Here is a 22,250-nt window from a genome sequence, read left to right on the forward strand (position 1 = left end):
AAGCAACTTGTCAATATGTGTGTCAACAACAGTGCATTTCAATCCTGTTAAGTTCCTCCATTACTTAAAGAGCAAAGTATTAGAAGTCCCACCATTACTGATTACACAGGTTGATTCTTTGTGTTTTTCTTAATGAACACTAGACTTGCAAAAGCACACCCTTACAATTTAAAATACTCCAAGGTTAAAGTTGTATGTTTTATTCACATATGTTTTTATCATTTTATTGAAAAGTATATCCTTCACTTAGTACCAAGGAAGCTTTAGAGGGGTTAATGTATGCCAGCTATAGAGAGCCCAAGGCAGAAGAGTGTGAGTGATTAGAGGTCCAGGAAATATGAATTCCTCAGATATTGAGCAAATAGTGGTTGTTTAGGGAAGTATGATAAAACTGAGGTGAGCAAAATGAATAGCTAAGTCTCTCACAAAGAAGAAAGGGATAATTAAAAAAAAAAATTCTTAATTTCTATGGCAGAGAAGGCAATAAGTAATGTGTTTAAAGGTGAGTAAAATTTGTCAGGAGGCCTTTTCAATAGCGAAGGTGGAATTTCTATTGCTTGAGGTCCATGTTGAAGTAGTAGGATAAACTTACAGTGAGAATAAGTTATAGTATTTTTGTTACTACCCTACACACAAAGACAGACCAAACAACTTCTTTACATCCCTTTGGATACAATTATGGCATGTTCTGTTTGTTCTATATAAGACATCATATTTAAAATACTGAGCAAAACAGCTAGAGGTATGGGATATGATTCTAGAAGACAGAAGTGCCAATGAGAGCTGGTCAATCTCCAAGCATCACTTCCTCCAAGCCCAGGATCAGTGTGTCCCAATGTGCAAGAAAGGAGGAAAAGAAGGTAGGAGGCCTCCATGGATGAGCAAGGATCTGCTGGGACAACTCAGGCAGAAAGCAGCCATCTATGAGAGGTGGAAACGGGCTGTCTTCTTGGGAAGAGTATAGGAACATTGCCAGGGCATGCAGGGGTGCAACTAGGAAGGCTAGAGCCCTTCTAGAACTAAATTTAGCCAGGGAAATGAAGGACAGTAACAAGGCATTTTTCAAGTACATCAGCAGTGAAAGGATGACAAGGGGGAATGTGGACCCACTGCTAAACAGAAAGGCTGCCCTGGTGACCAAGGATGCAGAGAAGGCTGAAGTACTGAATGCTTTCTTTGCTTCAGTCTTTATGGCCAAGGCTGGCCCTTGGGAAGCTCACTCCAGCAAGGATAGTAGGATGGCCTAGTCAGCAGAGGCCTTGCCCTGGGTGGAAGAGGTTTAAGACTTGTTGGCCAAGCTTAAGGATCATAAGTCAATGGGTCCTAATGAGTTGCATCCTAGTGTGCTGAGAGAGCTGGCTGATGTGATTGATAAGCCTCTCTCCATCTTTTTTGAACAATCGTGGGATTGACAGGTGAGGTGCCTGAGGACTGGAGAAAGGCCAATGTCACTCCAGGCTTCAAAAAGGGCAAGAAGAATGACCCAGGAAACTACAGGCTGGTCAGCCTCACCTCCATCCCTGGAAAAGTGATGGAACAACTCATCCTGAATGTTATCACTGAACATATGAAGGAAAAGATGGTTATCGGGGGAGTCAACATGGCTTCACCAAGGGGAAATCCTGTTTGACCAACCTGATAGCCTTCTGTGAGGGCATAACCAGCTGGCTAGATGAGGGGAGAGCAGCGGATGGCATATGACTTGATTTCAGCAAGGCTTTTGACACTGTCACCCATAACATCATCAGAAAGCTCAGGCAGTGTGGCTTGGATGAGTGGACAGTGAGGTGGATGGAGAACTGGCTGAATGACAGAGCCCAAAGGGTGGTGATCAATGGCACAGAATCAAGTGGGAGGCCGGTAGCCAGTGGAGTTCCACAGGGATCAGTTCTGGGGCCAGTCCTGTTCAACATCTTCATCAATGACCTGGATGAGGGGACAGAGTGTACCCTCAGCAAGTTGCTGATGACACCAAGCTGGGAGGACTGGCTGATTCCCCAGAAGGCTGTGCTGCCATTCAGCAGATCTCGACTGGCTTGAGAGTTGGACAGAGAAGAACTTCATGAGGTTCAACAAGGACAAGTGCAGAGTCCTGCATCTGGGAAGGAACAACCCCATGCACCAGTCCAGGCTGGGGGTCAAACTGCTGAAGAGCAGCTCTGCAGAGAGAGACCTGGAAGTCCTGACTGATAATAAGCTAAATATGAGCCAGCAATGTGCCCTCGTCGGCAAGAAGGCCAATGGCATCCTGGGATGCATCAAGAAGAGCGTGGCCAGCAGGTCAAGGGAGATTCTTCTCCCCCTCTACTCTGCCCTGGTGAGGCCTCATCTGGAGTCCTGTGTGCAGTTCTGGGCTGTCGGGAGTTTTGTGGAGACTTGGCTAGAGAAAAGAGGACATGATAGAATACAGCTGGTTAGGCAGTAAGCACTAAGCGATAAGCTATTGGACTCCTGCTCAAGGCCGTGAGAGCAAGAGAGCTGTATGATAACAGGATGAGAAAGCAGGAGCTTAGTTTGGGTTAAGGAGCCACAAGTATCTGGAGTTTGTTGAAACAAGGGCGAGATTTGCACCTAACTGGGAACCAATGATGAGCTTAGCTTTTGCGATATGTATGAGCCTGATTATTGTATCTATAAAAGAGTTTTATCTTTGCAAATAAAGTTGAGACTTATTGCACTACAGGGTGGGCTTGTCTCCAGTCGTCTTCAGCACTGGGCTTCTCAGCTCAAGAGGGATAGGGAAGTGCTGGAGAGAGTCCAGCTCAGGACCATCAAGATGATCAGGGGACTGGAACCTCTTTCGTATGAGGAAAGGCTGAGGGAACTGGGGCTGTTTCATCTGGAGAAGAGGAGATCTTATTAACATTTATAAATATCTAAAGGGTGAGTGTCAGGAGCTTGGGACATCCCTCTTTTCTATAGTAGCCAACAAGAGGACAAGGGGTAATGGGATGAAGCTGGAACACAAAAAATTCCACTTAAACATAAGAAAAAACTATTTTAATATGAGGGTGAGGGAGCAGTGGCACAGGCTGCCCAGAGGGGTTGTGGAGTATCCTTCCTTGGAAGTCTCCAAGATCTGCCTGGACATGTTCCTATCGACCTGATCTAGGTTGTCCTGCTTCTGCAGGGGGGTTGGACTAGAAGATCTCTAAAGGTCCCTTCCAACCCCTACCATTCTATGATTCTATGATTCTAAAATCTGCTAAAATATCACAAGGAAGATGTTCCACTTTTTTGAAGATGGGCGAAAGAATGTAACACCACAGAGTTCGTTTAAATTCACTCAGTGTTAAAATCTGTCTTCTGCCAAGTTCATTAGGCTTCAGGTTATATGACTTTAATTTGTCCCTTTATATACTAGATCAAAAGCCTTTTTAGAACCACCTTTTTCTACCCATATGAAATTGGTAACACCGAATTTAACCAATATCTTGGATTTATTTTTTATAGCTTTTAGGTCCCAACTTTTAAAATCTCCTCTAAAGACTTTTTTGGTTTTGGAGGATTTTTTTAAGTCTTGCAACTCATCTGTAGCTATTTCTGTAATCTCTCCAAGTTTTCTAGCACTGCAAAAAGTCTGGCAGCAGAATTCTACACAACGTGCGCTTGTCATTCATATGCAGTGATGAAAATTAGTCATTCTTCATGTGGCCTTATCCTTACTAATTGCATCCAGGAGGTTTCACTGTTTTCTCTAACTGTCATCCCTCCTTCTGTTTTGGAATTGCAGAGGCCTGAATATTAAACTAAGGCATGTTACTCAAAGACTTTGTAACTATGTGAAGATTGCTTAAGGGTAAAATTAGAAGAATTCAGGGTTGCAGGCTAACCATTATGCAGTACCCTTTTCTGTCACATGATTGTCCTTACTCAACTGTAGAGTTGTTTATAATGCCAAGATTTTTTGCCAAGGCATTACACTACCTTATTTCACAGGTATGGTTTACATGCATATTTGCATTTAAGACAGACTTTGTTTAAATGAGTAAAGATTTCACATGATTGCACTCTGTTGTGTTTGAGTCTCTGAGGACTGTGTATTTGCATTTAACTCTTCACAGTCTTTATTAATCCACAGATTTTATCAGTTATAATCTCTTCTAAAATCCCTGATAAAGATGAGTAGCACTGGCAGTCTAAGTATGTCTCTGTAGTCAAATTATTTTAAGCAAATTCTAACCAAAGAAATAAGCCAGAAATGTTTTCTTCACAAAAACCATGTTAATTGGTAATAGGTTAATTGCTCACAAATTTTCATGTTTTAACGGGTAATCCTATATGAATTTTTCCATGTTTATGTTGCCCTGATACAGTGTTGTGTATATGCACAAGACACATGCTTATCTTATGTCATCATACAGCATTACTTAATTGGTTATCATGGGGGATTTCAACTAGCCAGACATCTATTGGAAGACCTACACAGCTAGTCACTTACAGTCCAGGAGCTTCCTTCAGTGCATCGATGATAACTTCTTGATGCAAATGGTTCATGTGCCAACTAGGAGAGGAGCACTACGGGATCTTATATCCAGGAATAAGCAGGATCTGGGTGAAGTGGTGAAGGTTGAGGGCAGTCTTGACTGCAGTGACCATGAGAGGGTGGAGTTCAGGATCTTACGTGGAAGAAATAGGATTGCAACCCTGGACTTTAACAGGGCCAACTTCGGCGTTCTCAAGCAATTGCTAGGGGACAACTCATGGGACAGGGTATTAAAGGATAAAGGGGCCCAAGATAGTTGGTCTCTGTTCAAAGATCAGCTTTTCCAGGCTGAGGATAAGAGCATCCCAGCAGATAAGAAATCAAGCAAGGGAGTGAGAAGATCCACATAGTTAAACAGGGAACAGTTGCGCAAACTCAAGGGTAAGAAGAGAGTCTATAGATCATGGAAGGAAGGGATGGCCACTTGGGATGAATATAAGGCTGTTGTCAGAGGATGTAGGGAGGCAACTAGGAAAGCTAAAACCTCATTGGAGTTATACTGTGCAAGGGAGGTCAAGGACAACAAGAAGGGTTTCTTCAAATACATTTCAGATGAAACTAATGCTAGAGGCAATGTAGGCCCGCTGTTGAATGGAGTGCCCTGGTGACAGAGTATACAGAGAAGGCAGAGTTACTGAATACCTTCTTTGCCTCTATCTATAATGCTGGAGACTGTTCTCAGGAGCCCCAGACTCTAGAAGAAGTCAAGTTGAAGGAGGAGTTTTGTTTGGTTGATGAGGACTGGGTTAAGGAACAGTTGAGCAGTCTGGATGTACATAAATCCATGGGCCCCGATGGGATGCACACGTGGGTGCTGAGGGAGCTGGTGGAAGTCATTGCTAAACCACTCTCTGTCATCTTCAGGAAGTCATGGAGGACAGGAGAAGTACCTGAGAACTGGAGGAGAGCAAATATCACTCCAATCTTCAAAAAGGCTAAGAAGGAGGAGCCAGGGAACTACAGACCAGTCATCCTCACCTCCATCCTTGGAAAGGTGATAGATCAACTTATCCTGGCTACTGTCTCCAGCCATTTAAAGGACAAGAAGGCCATTAGGAGAAGTGAACATGGGTTTATCAAAGGGAAATCATGTTTAAAGAAACCAGATTACTTTTTGTGAAGATGCAGCCAGGTGGATAGATTGTGTTAGTGCAGTGGATGTGGTTTATCTCTATTTCAGTAAAGCATTTTACACTGTATCCCACAGCATCCTCGCAGCAAAACTGAGAAGGTGTGGGCTAGATGATCAGGTAGTGAGGTGGATTGTGAACTGGTTGAAGGGAAGAAAGCAGGGAGTGGTGATCAATGAGGCAGGGTCTAGTTGGTGGCCTGTATCTAGTGGAGTCCCTCAGGGGTCAGTGCTGGGACCAGTATTGTTCAATATATAAATTAATGACCTTGATGAGGGAACAGAGGCACTGTCACCAAGTTTGCTGATGCTACTAAACTGAGGGAAGTGGTGGACAAACCAGAAGGCTGTGCTGCCATCCAACAAGACCTGGACAGGCTGGAAAGTTGGGTAGGGAGAAATCTAATGAAATTCAACAAAGGCAAGTGTAGAGTGTTGCATCTGGGAAAGAATAATCCCAGGTATCAGTACAGGTTGGGGAGTGAACTGTTAGAGAATAGTGTAGGTGAAAGGGACCTGGGGGTCTTGGTGGACAGCAGGATGACCATAAGCAAGCAATGTGCCCTCATGGCCAAGAAGGCCAGTGGCATCTTGGGATGTATTAGAAGGGCTGTGGTTAGTAGGTGGAAGGTCTTCTCCCCTTCTACTCTGCCCTTGTGAGACCACATCTGGTATATTGTGTCGAGTTCTGGGCCCTTCAGTTCAAGAAGGACAGGGGGCTGCTGGAGAGAGCTCAGTGCAGGGCCACCAGGACAGTGAAGGGAGTAGAGCATCTGTCTTATGATGAAAGGCTGAGAGGGCTGGGGCTCTTTAGCTTGGAGAAGAGGAGACTGAGGAGCAATCTTGCTAATGTTTACAAATATGCAAAGGGTGGGTGTCAGGAGGATGAAGTCAGGCAGTTCTCAGTGATGTGCAGTGCTATGTCAAGGGGCAATGGTTATGAACTGGAACATAAGAGGTTCCAAAGAAATACAAGGAAAAATTTCTTCATGGTGAAGGTGACAAAGCACTGGAACAGGTTTCCCAGATGAGTTAGGGAGGAAGGTAACGCTCTCTATGTGAAAGCTGTTTTAATCAGATCAGATTACCTACTGTAATGTTTCCATAGTGGTTTTTTTTTCCTATTTTAATCAAGTATTTCATTATGACTCCAATTCCATCTTCTTGTGTCTCTGAGATACTTTGTAGCCTGAGGACACAGAAAGACTCTGTGTAGGTAATGGAACTGAAGTCAGCTATGGACACTCAGAACAAGAAATGAAATTGAAAGTTGCATGGCTTCACATGCAACAAAAGCACAACTCATCACAGTGTTAAGGACCATCACTGTATGGTAGCTTTGGCTGCTAACATCTCAGTTCCAAACAGCTTCTTCTCTCTTCTTGAAACTCTCAGCTTTTTCATATGCTATATTTCATTGAATAAACAGCTTCATAAACTGAAGCTCTTCACAAATAACTGAAGGAACAAATGAAAAGGAACTAGTTCCTTAAAACTTTTACAGCTGTACAGCAGCGAAGAGAAGTTTGCCATGGACACTGCCCATAGAAAGTACTAAATATCCCTGTATACTTCTGCTTGTGGTATTAAACTTCTTTAACCATGCCCAGAGCTTCAGCACTTAGAGGGGAAGTGTACACAGAATGCTGCTCTGCTTCCTTAACCTGCATATTCGTTTAGACAGAAGCCATGGTTTCAAGTTTCTCAGTTATACTGCTTTGGAGCTGCAGAAAGTAAGCAGGTACACTTATAAAATTACTGAAGATCAGTGCTTTTCATTATGCTATTGTCAGATATACTGTAACAAGAGACATAAAGGTTATTGGAGACGCTGCTCACACTTTGAAAACAAACACCGTGGAAAATTTTTTATAGTTACCCTCCTTGAATCCACACCTCACTTTAAGAAGTGCCTGGGTACAATATTTTCTTTTTTTAATTCTCCTCACGTCTTCTGATTCTACTTTCAGTTAGACGGTAAAGCTGCTTTTCCAGTTTTATACAAAGGAAATCACTTCCTAAAAAAAGGAGATATTTTGAAGGAAAGAGAAAGGGGAAAATGTACTAAACTTCCTTATGTTTTAAGATTACTTTGTTGATCATTGCTCATACATCATGAAAAACGTGACCACAGCAGATGGAGACTTTATCCTTTTTAAGCAGAACTTCTCACTGATCTCAGTTGGGAAATCTTATTTCCAGAGCAGGTGCACAGACTATCACAAAGGTATTTCATGTAACACAACACTTATTCAATGCCTTATATTCTCAAAACTGCCTAGAGATTACACAGAATCACAGTAGTTTACATTAGAAATTAGGAGTCTAACTTAATCTAAAACTGCCATATCTACCACTAAACAAAGTTCATAAGTGCCACACCTACATATCTTTTGAATAGCATATTAAGTCTCAGACTACTACCACAATATTTTTGCATATCTGAGACAAAAGGTTATTTTTTCTAGCTTTACCATAAACCTGTCTATAAAGGAATGTGATATGCTGGATCCACAATTAGTTGCAAAGTCGTTTTTCAGTAAAATAAGTGTCAACTTGAAGAATGGGAAACTTTCAGTCAGTTTGTATCATTCTTACTGAGCTCTAGTTAAAACTATTAGTACAATTCACATTGTTTTCTGGAGTATGGACCAGTTTCACAATACTTGCAGGTTTAATATGGCAGAGCTACTTGTGTTACCCATGTAATGCAACCAAATGCTGAAGGCTCATCAAAACTGTTTCTTCATATGAGTTAAAATAGGTGTAGGAAGTAACAAGATTTCAAAAACTAAACCAAGGAAACATAATTAAGCAGAGAGAGTTACTTGGTTCCATCAGTTTTACTGTTTTTCTCTCTAGGAGTTTCTATTAACTTCCATGATAAAGTCATAGCTGTCTTTTTCTTCCTCCTTAAAAATTCTCCTTTCTAACTAGTGTTCTCAATGCTCCATCACAAAGATTCTTTTCATAGCTGATGTAATCCTAAAGACATTGTGTTAAATCCACCCAGCAGTGACTGCTGGAAGGCGGACACTGGTTTCTAATACAGCATGACACGTCATGTGTTTCATTCAGTTCTTTGCTAAAGTCCACGTTTATTGAGAGAACATGTGAGGCAAATACTTTGATTCAAAACAGAAGTGGCCTCAAGACATTTAAAACTGCATGTCAATGTGTATTTGGAATTGCTAGTAAGTGATCATTTACACTTATTCAAAAAAAATATCTGGTACATTTGCACTGTTTATCTTCAGAGTTCTAAACTCTGCATCTTAGATTTTGAAGTCTCCACTCAGGAATCATTATAGCTGGCTCAGTGGAATTTAGCATAGTTGACTGCAGTAATGACCCTAGAATTCAAATATAAACAATAACAAGTGTATGCACGAGAAGAATATATTTTTGTGCCTCCATAATGTAAACAACACATATCTCACTGTTAATTTTACAAGAATCAGATCATGTGGAAGGAAGCAAGTGTGACACATGAGGCCTAACAAACAAAAAGTGAGATATCTTGGGTAAAATCTATGAATGTTTCAATTGCTGAAACTGTGAAAATTCACAACTGAGAGCTGTCCACTGGTGGTTTATTGATGGATACATTTTATTCCTTTTTAAATTAAAATATCTGTTAAGTTACTTAAAAGATATTGCAACCTGTTGTAGCTAAGGAAATAATCAAAGGCAAAGCGTTTAAATACTAATTTACAATGTTTTTTTGTGTACTTTTGCTTCTTAGTAGACAACAGCAGGTTTTACCCAGAACAATCTTACACAAGAAAAATTTAAATGTCAATAAAGATGACTTATATCACCTGTATCTTGGGTTAGATATATCTCTTTCCTTAGGTAAATAACTGCTCTCATTCACAATTCTATCAGAATGATTACATTAATTTTTAAATTGCAGTTATTTATCTTTTTCAGTGCTACAAGCCCTACTAGCAGTTTATTTTGTAGTCTTGTCCACATATTTTAGCAGAATTATATGGTGAATCCTTGACCAACTAAAGTTCATTCTTCAAAAACTTCAGTGTGGCAGGGTTTCTTCCAAAGCATTAATATTCTTAGCTGTGAAAGGTCTTAAAAAATCTGGAAAATCTTCCCTCTAACTGAAGCAGACTGAAAGTATGCGTCCACTCTGTTTATTGAAAAAAATTAGTTTTATGTGCACATTCTATAATTATTGTGCATGGAATTAAGGAGATGGAGAATAAAATTGATAAAATTATCAACTATCAAAAGAGGTCATCTGCTGAGGTCTGATTTTCATGAAAAATGTCCAGTTTTGACTATATATTTCATCTGAGCATCATTTTTCAGTTCTGAAAAATCCAAAAATTGATTCCGCTGTTTCTAAGAACTGTAAAAGATTTCGGTATAATGCTGCTGAACCAGGAATTGTTTGAGTTCTCTCAGAGAGAAGATGAGAATGTCCTTAGAGGAAAGATGAAAAGCTTTTGTATTCATTTCCACTAAAGACCACATACAATTCTCATCCAGATTTTGTAGTTGCTTTCAAGTAGATCCAAGTTAAACTACTGGCAGATCTACGTGATTGTAATTTGAACTTGGCATCCCTAGTTCTCAGGTATATGAATGTGGGACCAATAATAATAGACATCATCATCATGAAACCTAAAAGATTGGGTAAAAAGCCTTGAAGGTTTTGAACTTCCCACAAATAGTCTCATTTCAGTAGGTATCACTTAAAATCCAACATCCATATCCATATCACTTAAAAATTCAACACATATGACTTAAAATTCAACATTTTAGCTATGTATATAGCAAAGTCTATGGTGCACATATTCATCATTGTATTATGAAGTTATAATTTTTTATACTTCTTGACCTGTACAAAGTTTTATGCAAACAAAAGCATTACATCATTACACATAGCTACCCCCACCCAAGTCGAAACAGTGTTGTTTGATATCATCAACTACTTTAAGTTTCATCTGACTTTGATGATTTGGCTCAAGTTACATTCCTTTTCATTCCCTTACATCTTAATACTGAGCTGTTGCATAACTTATCCAATCTAGCACTGAGGTAAAAAAATATCAGACAACCCTACATTGACCTTTGAAGTCCAAATTCTGTAGTAAACAGCAGTGACATCCTGTGATAAAAACATTTCCCTGTTCTTTTTCACTTTGGAAGCTGCTGTTTCATCTTGCCATCAAGAAATAGCACCAACTGACTGGTTCTAAGGGGCTTGGTAAAGACAGTTGAGACATATTTACATGTTGAGACATTGTGCTTGATTGCTAATTACTTTGTTGTTGTAACTTCGACAATGTACTTCAAACTTTAACTTCTCTTTCTCTCTGGTTGTCTTACCCAACTCACATAGCCATGTCACTGTGTGGGTACACAATGCCAGAATGAGACTTAACAAAGCTTCCAGGCACAACCATAACCCAAGTTATAAATCACAGAATTTTCTTACAAGGCTTCTTTTCTTCTAAATTCAGTAGTTACCTTTAATTTCTCCAACTACAGTCCAAAATATTCTCCCTAGCTGAAGCCCCAGTCATTCACAAGATTTTTAGAGTGCTAGGGACTCAGCCTTCAACTGACTTTAAGTCAGTGGCCATCTATACTTGCATGTTCCCACTGAGGTCAGCCCAGATGAAGTTCTTCTCTGAAAGCAATGGTGCGGCTGTGGCCTCACACAAAAAGATATCAGCAAAATGGCTTTCCTTCTTTTCTTGTTTTGTTTTTTGTTTTTTTTTTTTTTTTTTTTTCTAGCAAAGCCTTGTGCACTTTGGGGCTTTATAATAAACAATATCATTTGTATCTTTTTCTGAATCTAGAAAAGCACATGCATCTTCTTGATTCTGACCTGACATAAATATGATCTACTCTCAGGAAAAAATTGCCTTAATGGGAGATAGCACAGAAATTTAACAATGACATGTATTCACAGACCCAGACAGGGAAATACAGCCTTCACTGGAAAATCGTAATGCATCAATAGTCAAACTTTTCTCAGCAAGACACTTATACCTACAGAAAGATGCTTTCCCAGGAAAAGTTTTTCAGGAATGGATAAAAATTTCTAATCCAAAGCAAGGCCAACAGTAAAGTGACATCACTTAGTCTTCATGCTGACATGGTGGATTGTTTAAATGCTTCTGGTGTATATGACTAAGACTGCTGCATCTAAGGTGAGTCCTTCAGTGTCTAATGTTTAACATCATTTCATGAATACTTGATTAAAAAAAAAATGAGTAAAGCAGCTTTCATGGGAAATGTTAACAAACAAAGAAAAAGGACTGATACATCTGAGAGAGTAAAGTTCAAATTCTTAGTCTAAATCAGGCAGTTTGAGGTTTTCCACACCCCAGGCACATGCCCCTAACACAAATATAATCACCACTATATGTGGAACTTCTCTCAAAGGACAACACAAAGCCTAACTTTTGCCTTGGTACAAATAAAAAAGGTACAAAATCCCCCAAAGTTAGATGTCATAAAGGTTTGTTGGATAGGAAAACGATTTCCACTTACTTGTTCTTCTTTTTACTCAGCACCTGAATCAGAGCAGCAAATTATGGAACTGTGTCAAGCTGCAGTTTATCAGGACAAGGTAATGTGCAGAAATAATTTGTGCTGTGAAGGTGACATCTTCGTGACATGACTCTGATTCTTGAAATGACAGTTAAAAAAACACAATTCAGTTTAACTACCTTTCCAAAGAAGGTAGATTTTGTCACTTGAGTTTAATGTTCTGAAAAGCAATAAATAATTTTGTGAGGCTGAAAACGAGTTTGTTGAGGATTTACTCTAGAATACTTGGTCTCTCAATGTCTCTCTTTGCAGAGTTCTAGAGACAAAGAAATGAGCTGTATCAGTTAAAGCCAAAAAGAATGTGAAGATCTAAATGCCAGCATTACAGTGGAAGGCAGAAGTTTAGGGCCACTATGAACAGCTTCACGTTGATGTGACTTCTAAAGATTTCAGTTCTACTTAGTTGGGGTCTATTTTGCAGCATTTGGAGAACAACCTGTGCCACCACATTGGGCAGCTCCATCCTTAGCTTATGTTCCCAGTGCAACTCATTCAGGTTGGCAGCCACATTAGTGCTGGTTAGTGAGAACTGGAGATCCTCCTAACAAAAGTTCTCACTATACTTTCCACCCTGTTCACAGTATTAAGTTTAAATGCTTAGCACAAATATTTATAATCCTCTGTTTTAAAAAGAGAATGAAAATAGACTTTGTGTCTATAACTGTATGGGAACCAGAAGGAAAAGAACAAAAAGAAATAACGGAACAAAAACCCAAATAATATCACCACACCATTAATTACTTCAAAATAAATGAAAACATGTATTTTTCAAAAATAAGATGCAGCTTTGGGTGTTTTCAGCCTTTGTTAGGACATCTCAAAGTTCTAACTAGCAAAGCTCTTATTGTATTTGTTTAATCAAACTATTTACTGGTGTAATTTGCTGAATATTCTGTCTTCCCATTTTGAAACTGCTTTGTGCACTTGAGGAAAGACAGCCATACTGAATAGAGCTCCATGGAGAGGGGCTGATTGCTCAGACTGTTGTATATTGGCCAATTTCTTTTAAAGAGATGCAAAAACTTACACCACTTGAGAATCTGGCTCTTATCTTGGATTTCTGAGAACATTTCTATAGCTGTAGGGTAACACAGGAAAATTAGAAAGTAGCAGCTGACAAGAAAGTACAATTTATGTTACTGATACACTCCTAATTTTTCACTGGAATTTTGCAGTGAAAATAATAGCAGTGAATAATAGCAGAATATATGCTTTCAGGAACACTCTGTGGTTTTAGTGTGGCTTTTTGTCTTTAGAGAAAGTAATCTCTGATCTTCTGCTGGTCGTAACTCCTTTGAATGCCTTCTGTCTCAGGAAGACCAGCCGTATATGCATTAAAAGTGCTGAAGCACAAGCCATACTGTACTGTAGATACAGAAGGCATAAGGAAAAAATTTGTATCAATTAAATTACATGAATGTACCTCATGTACTGCACATGCACAATGTGGAATCACACCATTGGGCATTACCCTTTCTCGTTGACTACACTGAAAATTCAAGAGTCAAAGTTTGTTCTGTTCCATTACACCAAAGAAAGACAGTTAAGGCAGACATAGGTGCTCCTCGTTATCAGAAATTACTTAGCTGCTTGTATCACCTGAAACAATTAGTCGCAGGACAGAAGTGGTCAAAATTACTTGAGCTATTTATGTATGAGTATTGAAGATATTCTTTGCTTCCTGAGCATAATACAGACAACAGTACATTAATAAAAAAAATCCCAAAACAATAAGCCAAACCCCAAACATGACAATTTAACACGATAATAATTTTTTATTTCTGTCTTTGTTTCTGTCATTACACTTAGTAATGAGTTCAAGAACAGCTTTCCTCTGGACCTATACAACTTAAATAGTGTGTTTTAAAATGTGATCAGAATTTCTTACGCTATTCCTAGCTTCTGGTGCTTCAGCTATTATAAAACTTGTAATAAACATGTGTCAGTTGGCATCAGTCATTCCAACTGGACTAGCTGATTTTAACTTTTCATAAATATCAAAGAGGGGATAAAAGGTTTGGGGAAAAATCTTATTCGAAAAGTTTGAAATACAGGTGACTTAAAGGATAGTTATTGACATTCAGAACCTCTTCAAAACTACTCTCTCCTTCAAGAAGGTGGTATTGGATATGTGAGTCTAACTTTAGGAAACTACATTTTTACATGAGATTTTCATTGATATAGTTTGAATGCCTCAGAAATGGTTTATGCATTTTTTGCAGCTTATTTTACACAAGGAAAGGAACCTGTTGGAACAGAACTCATTGCACGAGTGAAGCCACAGCAATTTCTTTTTTCACAGATATTTCCAAAATGTAGTCACAGAAACTCTCATCATACACAAGACCACCTCAGATTTTACAGAAACCTAGTGTTAAACCTTAGTATTAATAATAACAGAAAGTTCAGAGGTTTGATTTGTCACAAAATAGTGAGGGAGAGCCTCAGGTGCTACTAACTGCAATACTACTAAAGCCACACAAACCTAACAGAAAATACTAAGCCCAGAAGATGGTTTTGGAGTCTAAGTACAGATCTGGGTATAAAATCAACAGAGCTGCAGGTGGAAACAATTGATTCTGCAATTTTGCACAAGGTTCAACTTTCTGAACAAACTTTATAATACAGCAGCTTATAGGGTCAGACTATGATTAGTCATTGTGAAAGGCAGAAAAGAGAAAAAAAAAGTGTGGTTACTACAGGTTGAGGTACATAATTTTGGTGGCCTTCAAGCTGTGCCCAGCAAGCTACTGTGGAGAGCGTTACACACATCAACACTTCATTTATAGGAAGTCAGCACTTAAGTGTCTGTTGAGAAAAAGACTTTCCCACACAAGTCCTAACTCCATCTAAGTAGTCTGGAAAAACAAATAAACCTGATACAGAAAGCATTCATACTACACTTTATTGCTGAGTGAGGGAGATTATAATTTTAATTTCTGTCCTGGAGAGGAAGTGACACAAGCATAGGTTAAGGCTTTAAAGGAGTATCTAATGCACAATTCTTGCATTACTTCTGAATAGAAGAGGGGATTCCACCTGAAATTAATCAGTGTCTTAGTCAAACCATGACAATCAGGTGTTAAATGCATAAAAAAGCCCAAGAAAAAGTACCCAAGAAAGCAACAGTAAGAAAGGACTCACTATCTTTTGGGCTGCTCTTCCAGAACTTTTCCAAGTCCACGCTGGGTGGTCTGCTGGGCTTCTGTGGGGGCTGGCCCAGCTTGTACAGCGGGGGCAAGGCTTTCCTCTTGGGGGTTTCTGAGGTCCTGTCCTGATCTTCCTCTGGTGATCCACCCGAGGGCCTTCCTGCAGCAAGTGCTGTATTTGTTTTATGCATCTTTGGAGAAGGAGAATCTGATTCTTCCTGGGTGATTTTGCTGAGAAAGATGTTCTTGGCAGAATTCATTCCAGTTTCTTCAGTCATTTCCTCCAATTTTTTAGGAGTGCCTTGAGATGAACTGGACCAGTGGCCAGTAGGCTTCAGAGCCATGTTAGAAAAATTATTACCTGCAGCACAGTTACTATTTTCATCCACTTCCTTTGCTGTTTTAAATGAGTGTATATTTGGTCTAGGGCCTGATAGTCCTTTTTGAAGAAACATATTTTTATGAGAAATGTCTTCATTGTGAGAGACTTCATGGTTTAGAGAAGGTTTCTGTGCAAGAGGTGGTTTAGAGAAAGGAGGTTTCATCTCATTTTCTTGTGTTGCAGACATGAACTTTTCTTTAACTTCAGATACTTTTGAAAACGCTGTTTTTTTCTCACTTTCCTGTGATGCAAGATTTGAATTTGGTTTTATTCCCAGAGAAATCTTTTCTTTCTCATGAGAAGCAGAGTTAAGGAACTTGTTCACTGCAGGTTTTGGAAACAGAGGCTTTGGTTCTTCTTTTGCCAAGTCACTGGTTTGGGTGGGAGGTTTAATGCATCTAGCTTTTCCGTCATTTTCTCTGTTAGATGCCTGAAGCTGAACCCCAAACCTCAGTGACACTGGTTTCAAATAGGGGGGCTTTGGATCCTTCTCTGTTTTATCATCAACTGAAGGCTTGATCGCAAGAGGAGGTCTAGTTTGAACAGGTTTGTGAAAGGTACTGGCTGCTGAAGAAGCTGCATTACCTGGGCTTGCAAATTTCTCAAGTGCTGCTTTCCTTGTCTGTAATTCTTTATGGATAGGTTGTCCTGGGACTTTGAACGGTCGACCGTTACCAGAAGCGTCCTCTGTGAGGCTGTTACCTGTGTTAAATTTCGCCATGAGTGACTTCACATCTGTCTTGCCATCCTGTAAGCATAAAGAAGAGAAAAAGAAAGAGCAGCAATGAGAAAGTCTCTGTTGCAATGTTCACACTTACTGTACTTTAAAGAGTTTCCTGGTCTGAGGTTTGTAGTACTGATGATTGGCTGTGCCGATACTGTAGCACATCTTCCTGTAGGGTTAGAGAAGCAGAGCATTTTGTTATATCCTTGATGTGGTTATACAATCTTGTAAATTTTTCAGTGCAAGTACTACCTTTAGGCAGTGGCCATGCAGCTTCTTTTGTGCATACTACAGTTCTATTTATTTCTGGAATTTGTAACTAAACACATAATAAATATAATGAAGTACATACTACTTTAAAATTAATATATCACTAAAAATGAGAATCCTGTCCTCAGAAGCACAGACTGAGACTTGGATTGTGCATCAAACCAGCATTATTCCTGCTAATTTTTTAAGACCTGCAAGTTCCTTTGTGAAAACAGAAATTGTTCTGGTTTGGGCTGTGTGGATCAGTTTTTCTTTCCCTTCTCAGCAGTTTTGTTCCCTGCTGCTCTGCCTACCTTCTCTTGGTCCTTGTTTCTTTTCATTTTTTATGTCAAAAAAACCCCTGTGCATATGTGCATGGAAAATGAAAATATATGGAGGAAAAGAGGAAGAAATGACAACCAATGCACCCAGATACCATCAAAGATAGTGAACTTCTTGGAAGGGAAAAAAAGTTGAACAATTCCAAACCACAGCTTTATTTGAAAATGTTTTAATTTTTAGCCCTATTCAATACCTTTCAGGACCAGTCTTTAACATGAACCGAGGACAAAACCTTAATGTGTTTGAATTCAGTACAATTAAAACATAGTACAGTGTAGGATGAGGATGAAGGGGAGTGCATTGGTCTCACAGCACTGGTCTGGACCCTTCTGCAGCAGAGAATTTCCCAGATGATAGTAGAGGAAAGAGGCTAACTATGGCAGATAACAGTGGTGTACCTGGTTCAGAATTTAAGTGGGATCTGTTTTGTGAGTGGAAGTTAACACATTTAAACTAATGGTGTAAAGTAGGGATGTTTTAACTAGAAAGGGCTCCTACCAATTTGAGCAAAGCATAATAAATAGCAGCCTGAAAAAGATTTTAGAACGAGATTGAAGAATGAACTGTGTCTTCACTCAGTACAATCTAGCTGGTGTTCAGCAGTTTTTTGTTTTCTTAAAAAATGGTGTTAACAAGAGCTTCTAAATTGAGATTTTGCTCCTTTTGCCTTCAATTTTATTGTATCACATTAAGTGAATTGCCTATTGGAATAGTTTTACCTGGTTCTCTGCAGCTTAAAGATAACCTCCCCAATACAATCTATCCAAACTGTTTGTATTATGCTACAAAGTTATAACTGTTGCAGCCACAGCAAGACAGACATAAGAGCACCATACTGTTATCTCTTTTGCACACATAGGGAGGGAAGGAAGTACACATTTACTATGGAGATTATCAGGTTTAAACCATCTACTTCTGGTTGAAGCATAAGCATGCACAGACACACAATAACACTGCAGAGATACAAAGATGTGTCACTAGTCATTCAAGATTTCTCCCACAATACTTCACAAAACACTGATTTGACCCACTTAAACAGAAAGTTAAGCTAGTTGCGAGAGAAAAAACCAAAACCTTCTGTCTCTGATCTCTTTTGACTCTCTACTAATGCGTAGTTTTTTTAACTTCTGTAAGAAAATCTAAGCCATTGGAGATACTGTAACTTTACTTCAGCATTTGAAGTCTTCAGAACTTATAAATTACTACCTAATAATTACTATTAATATCATCTGCTTGGCCAACTCAGTGGCTTTTGAAAGTTATAGAAATAAATTTATCCTTCTGCTACCTCTTCCATTTGAAATTTAAGAATAAATATTGTGTCAAACTACAGTGGTGTGAATATTCTGAATAAGAGACATTCACAGGTAGACCTTTTGGAAGCTGGAAATGTGGCTTTGAAGAAAACTTTCTTGTTATGATATACAGTTTCTGATAAATCTACATCTTTGCAACAGCAAGATCAAGTACATTCATACATGCTTTTAGATGTACTGCACCATTCAGTGTTAGGACTGCCATGTTAGGACAGTCAATGGATTTATTTTGATAAATTTCTTCCCAGTACAATGAACCAACCTTGTCCTCATCATCCCGTTTTAGAAGCTCTTCAAAATTAAAAAGCTTCTGGGCACGTGGAAGGGTTTAGAATCAGCAATGTAGCCTCTCTAATTTACTTATAGTGAATAGTGACACTAAGAATCAGAAGGGAGTAAGAAACCCAGTGAAATCTTTCTGCTTTTCTTTAAAGTAGATCACCAGTTCCTGCTTTCATAAACTAGAAGCCATATTGTGGATTGTAATACACAACCTGACTGGCCTGGTAGATGGATGGGGAACTGGGAGTAAAAGAAAACCTTTCATCTGTGGACCTATTTACAGTGCAATTCCTGCAGTCACTTCCCAGAAGTGACAGCAGTTAGCTATTCTATTGGCACATAAAATAGGTTGGAAATCGTGAAATAGGAACTTTAAATGATTCTGAAGTGAGATGAAGTTCACCTTGTCCTTTTTCCCCTAAAGGGCAAAGTGCCTGGGGAACAGAGGAATCTCATGCAAAAAGTACTTTGGTTATTTTGTGAACTTTTTCTTTACACTCTACTGGGATACTTACTGCAAAATGTTTTGGTTTTTCAGCTTCTGTTCTGAGTTGGAAGTGGCACATTAAGGTAGGTGCACAGTAACACAGGGATGGTAGCATTATTCAAACGTATTTGCTCAAATCTAGAAAAATACTCAAGATTTAGTTCCCATGCCATAGATTGATCAAGATTTGTATATGCAGTGCTTTCCCAGTATCCTACTGCCTTCAACAAGAGACCCACACAGATATTGAGCTACACTTTTACAGTATTCCTCCACAACTAGATCTTAATTGCATCCCAGTGTAAACAAATGCAATTCTCTGTTAATTAGAATATAACTGCACATTTCTGTACAGAAATGCAGTGTTGTGAGAATACAACAAACACAAGGGTTCCAGCTATATTTACCTGAGTTTACTATAAATCTTCCAGTCTCAATTAGCAGCCTGATCAAAAAACATTTGGGGTTTTTTGGCATAAATGTGGTTTTAACTTTCCAGTCTTGTTGATGTCAAAAGATCATTTCACTTCAACTTCCCCTTATGGTTGCTTTTTCTTTAAACAGCATACAATCCTTAATTAAGCAAATACATGTAGCAGCTGACTGCACAAGAAATTGTGCAGTTCTTCAAAATATCTGCATATCTGATTTATAATGGGAAAAATCACACACAGAATCTCAAGGGCTGGAAGGGACCTTGAAAGATCATCTAGTCCAATCCCACTACCAGAGCAGGACCACCTAGAGTAGGTCAGACAGGAACTCATCCAGGTGAGTTTTGAATGTCTCCCGGGAAGGAGACCTCACAACTCATCTATGCAGCCCATTCCTGTCTTCTGTCACCCTTACAGTGAAAAAATTATTTCTTGTATTTCTTTGGAATCTCACCTTTTCCTTTCTCAGCTGTAACATTTTACTCTCTGTTTACAAGTGATAGGGTTTAAATGGGCCTTTTAAAAACTCATAATCTTTTAACAGAATTGGATCTTGTTGAATTTGCTAGAAAGTAAAAAAATAAAGATTGTAAAGCTATCCCTTTAAGAAGAAATGTGTGTATACTTATGAATTCTGTGACAGTGAGACAACCAGAGAAATTAATATCTAAAGGAACTGAGCTCTAACTTATTGACAGGACATAAAGAATAGAGAACTAGACATAAAAGGCAAGGGAAATAACATGTGAAAGTTATAGAAAAATATATATTTGAAACATATTAGGCAACTTTTTATAAAGGCGTAATTTAACTTTTGCTGAAGTTAATGGATTTGAGTGAGTTTATCTGCTTGCACAAGACGTTAACGCCATTCTGGATTCATGATAAATTATTGCTTGACTATTTCTTTTTCCAAACAGAGAAACTTCAGAATTATCACTGTACAACTTTGCTTTTTTCAGAAGAGAAAAATAATTTCCAAGTTGCTTTTCTTTCCCTTGAGTACTATTTTAATTACTAGTAAAAGAAGACTCATTCTAATAATTAGTGCAGCATTTGAAAAGTGCAGTTAAGATGCTGTAATACTCTGTACCTATGAACGTGGGTAGTGAATTTATGAAAACAGGGCAGAAAGACAACATCTGCCCAGAGACTTCTATTACAATGGCACACAAGAGAAATGAGCTCCTATCAGATGCTAAACAAAGAAGAGGGCAGCTACTGTGGTGTTTGGTTTTTTTTTTTTTTTGAAAGGCAGTTTCAAACATCCCTTAAACACCAGCAAGACAAAGCCTGCACACTCATGAGTTTGTCAAAATTAGACAAGATAGTGTTACAGCCTAATCACATTGTATTCATTATATTTTCTGTTGTGCTTACCTTTACACATTTGTTGTCCCTTTCTTGTCAATTTCTCTTATTTTACCTAACTGGAAACCCAATTATATTATATTGCATGAATATGACAGGACAACATAGTTCATCCACTCCAGGTAGGTCAAAGACCAGGACTAGTGAAGGCATGGGGCTTGACCAGAACATCCAGATGACAACCCAGCTTAGTCCCAAGATATTGCTGTTACAGCCTATGCATGAGGCAAAAGCATCTATCCATGCATGGTCATGTCTCCATCCTATGTTCAGGTAAGTTCAACATAAAGCTTCACTTTTATTTTCTTAATTCTTTTTGCTACCTGCCTATATAAAAGATCAGAAAAACTATCAATCATTACCAACTCAGTCTTTAACAACAGAAACCGGACAGCCTCAGTTTTCCACCAAGAAATTCTATTCAGTAAAACAAGTTTGGTTTTTTTTAATGTGGCTTTATATAAGCACAGAGTTTCATGATATTAATAATTCAGAGTTCTAAGACTATTTTTATCATATGCTAATCAACAGCTTTCAGAATAATGCAAATTTTCTATTGAGTCTCCCCAGAAATGAGGCAGACAGATCCCTTTTCAATGACTGCATTATAAATGTCTTTGATTTAACGCTAGTTAGTCCACTAAAGCTAACATAACATCTGAAAACCTCAAAGAAGAAAAACTTGCGTTCCTGCCTCTAAAAAGTTCCTACCCTTACTTCTAGAATATCAAGGTCTCATATGACTGTAAAGGAAATTTTGTACTGTTTTAAGACATTTGAATATTATTCTGACTCACTGCTGGAAAGAAAAATATTTTCCATGACCCATTACAAACAAAATACATACACTGGTATCTCAATCCAATGTATGGTATATTAAAAATCTACCCCACCCACAAACCAACCAGCCTCCATATTGCATAAGGAACTACTAGAAAAGGATTGCTTTTAAGTGATACCATTTCAGGTAATGCAAAACTTTGAGAAAGAAAAGTCTATTTTTGTCAGCTTGGCATCTTTTCAGTTAAACTAATTATAACTAGAATTTACAATTAGAAATTCCAGTTATGTGAGGTTATATGCAACACCTTATACTGATTCTATTTCTCCTGGAACTTTGCATGTTTATTTCTAAGACAAACATGTACAGTTACCTGGATTCTCCAATGCTCTCCAATATTTTGATACAGGCAGAAAAACTGGCTCCCTCAGTGAGACAATCCACGACTGTATCACCTTAACAGTGTTTGCTAAGAGGAGCTCTGCTTCTCAGCAAGGGTTTGCACAAGAATGCTGCTTGTGGGTTTCATTATC

General features: G+C 38.7%; 1 protein-coding gene across 6 annotated transcripts in view; it reads right to left on the reverse strand.

Annotated features, from left to right (window-relative positions):
- FYB1 (FYN binding protein 1) overlaps positions 1–22,250 on the reverse strand; it is a 64,421-nt gene that overhangs the window by 27,095 nt on the left and 15,076 nt on the right. For 5 of the 6 annotated variants that reach the window (XM_062018528.1, XM_062018527.1, XM_062018526.1 and 2 more), the window contains exon 2: positions 15,345–16,479. In XM_062018528.1, the coding sequence (XP_061874512.1) occupies positions 15,345–16,479 (1,135 nt within the window). Of the gene's footprint in view, positions 1–15,344; positions 16,480–22,090; positions 22,234–22,250 lie in introns of those variants that run through there. The other variant, XM_062018524.1, reaches the window with a different exon arrangement.

This window comes from Colius striatus, chromosome Z (genome assembly GCF_028858725.1).
Source record: "Colius striatus isolate bColStr4 chromosome Z, bColStr4.1.hap1, whole genome shotgun sequence".
Classification (NCBI taxonomy): domain Eukaryota; kingdom Metazoa; phylum Chordata; class Aves; order Coliiformes; family Coliidae; genus Colius; species Colius striatus.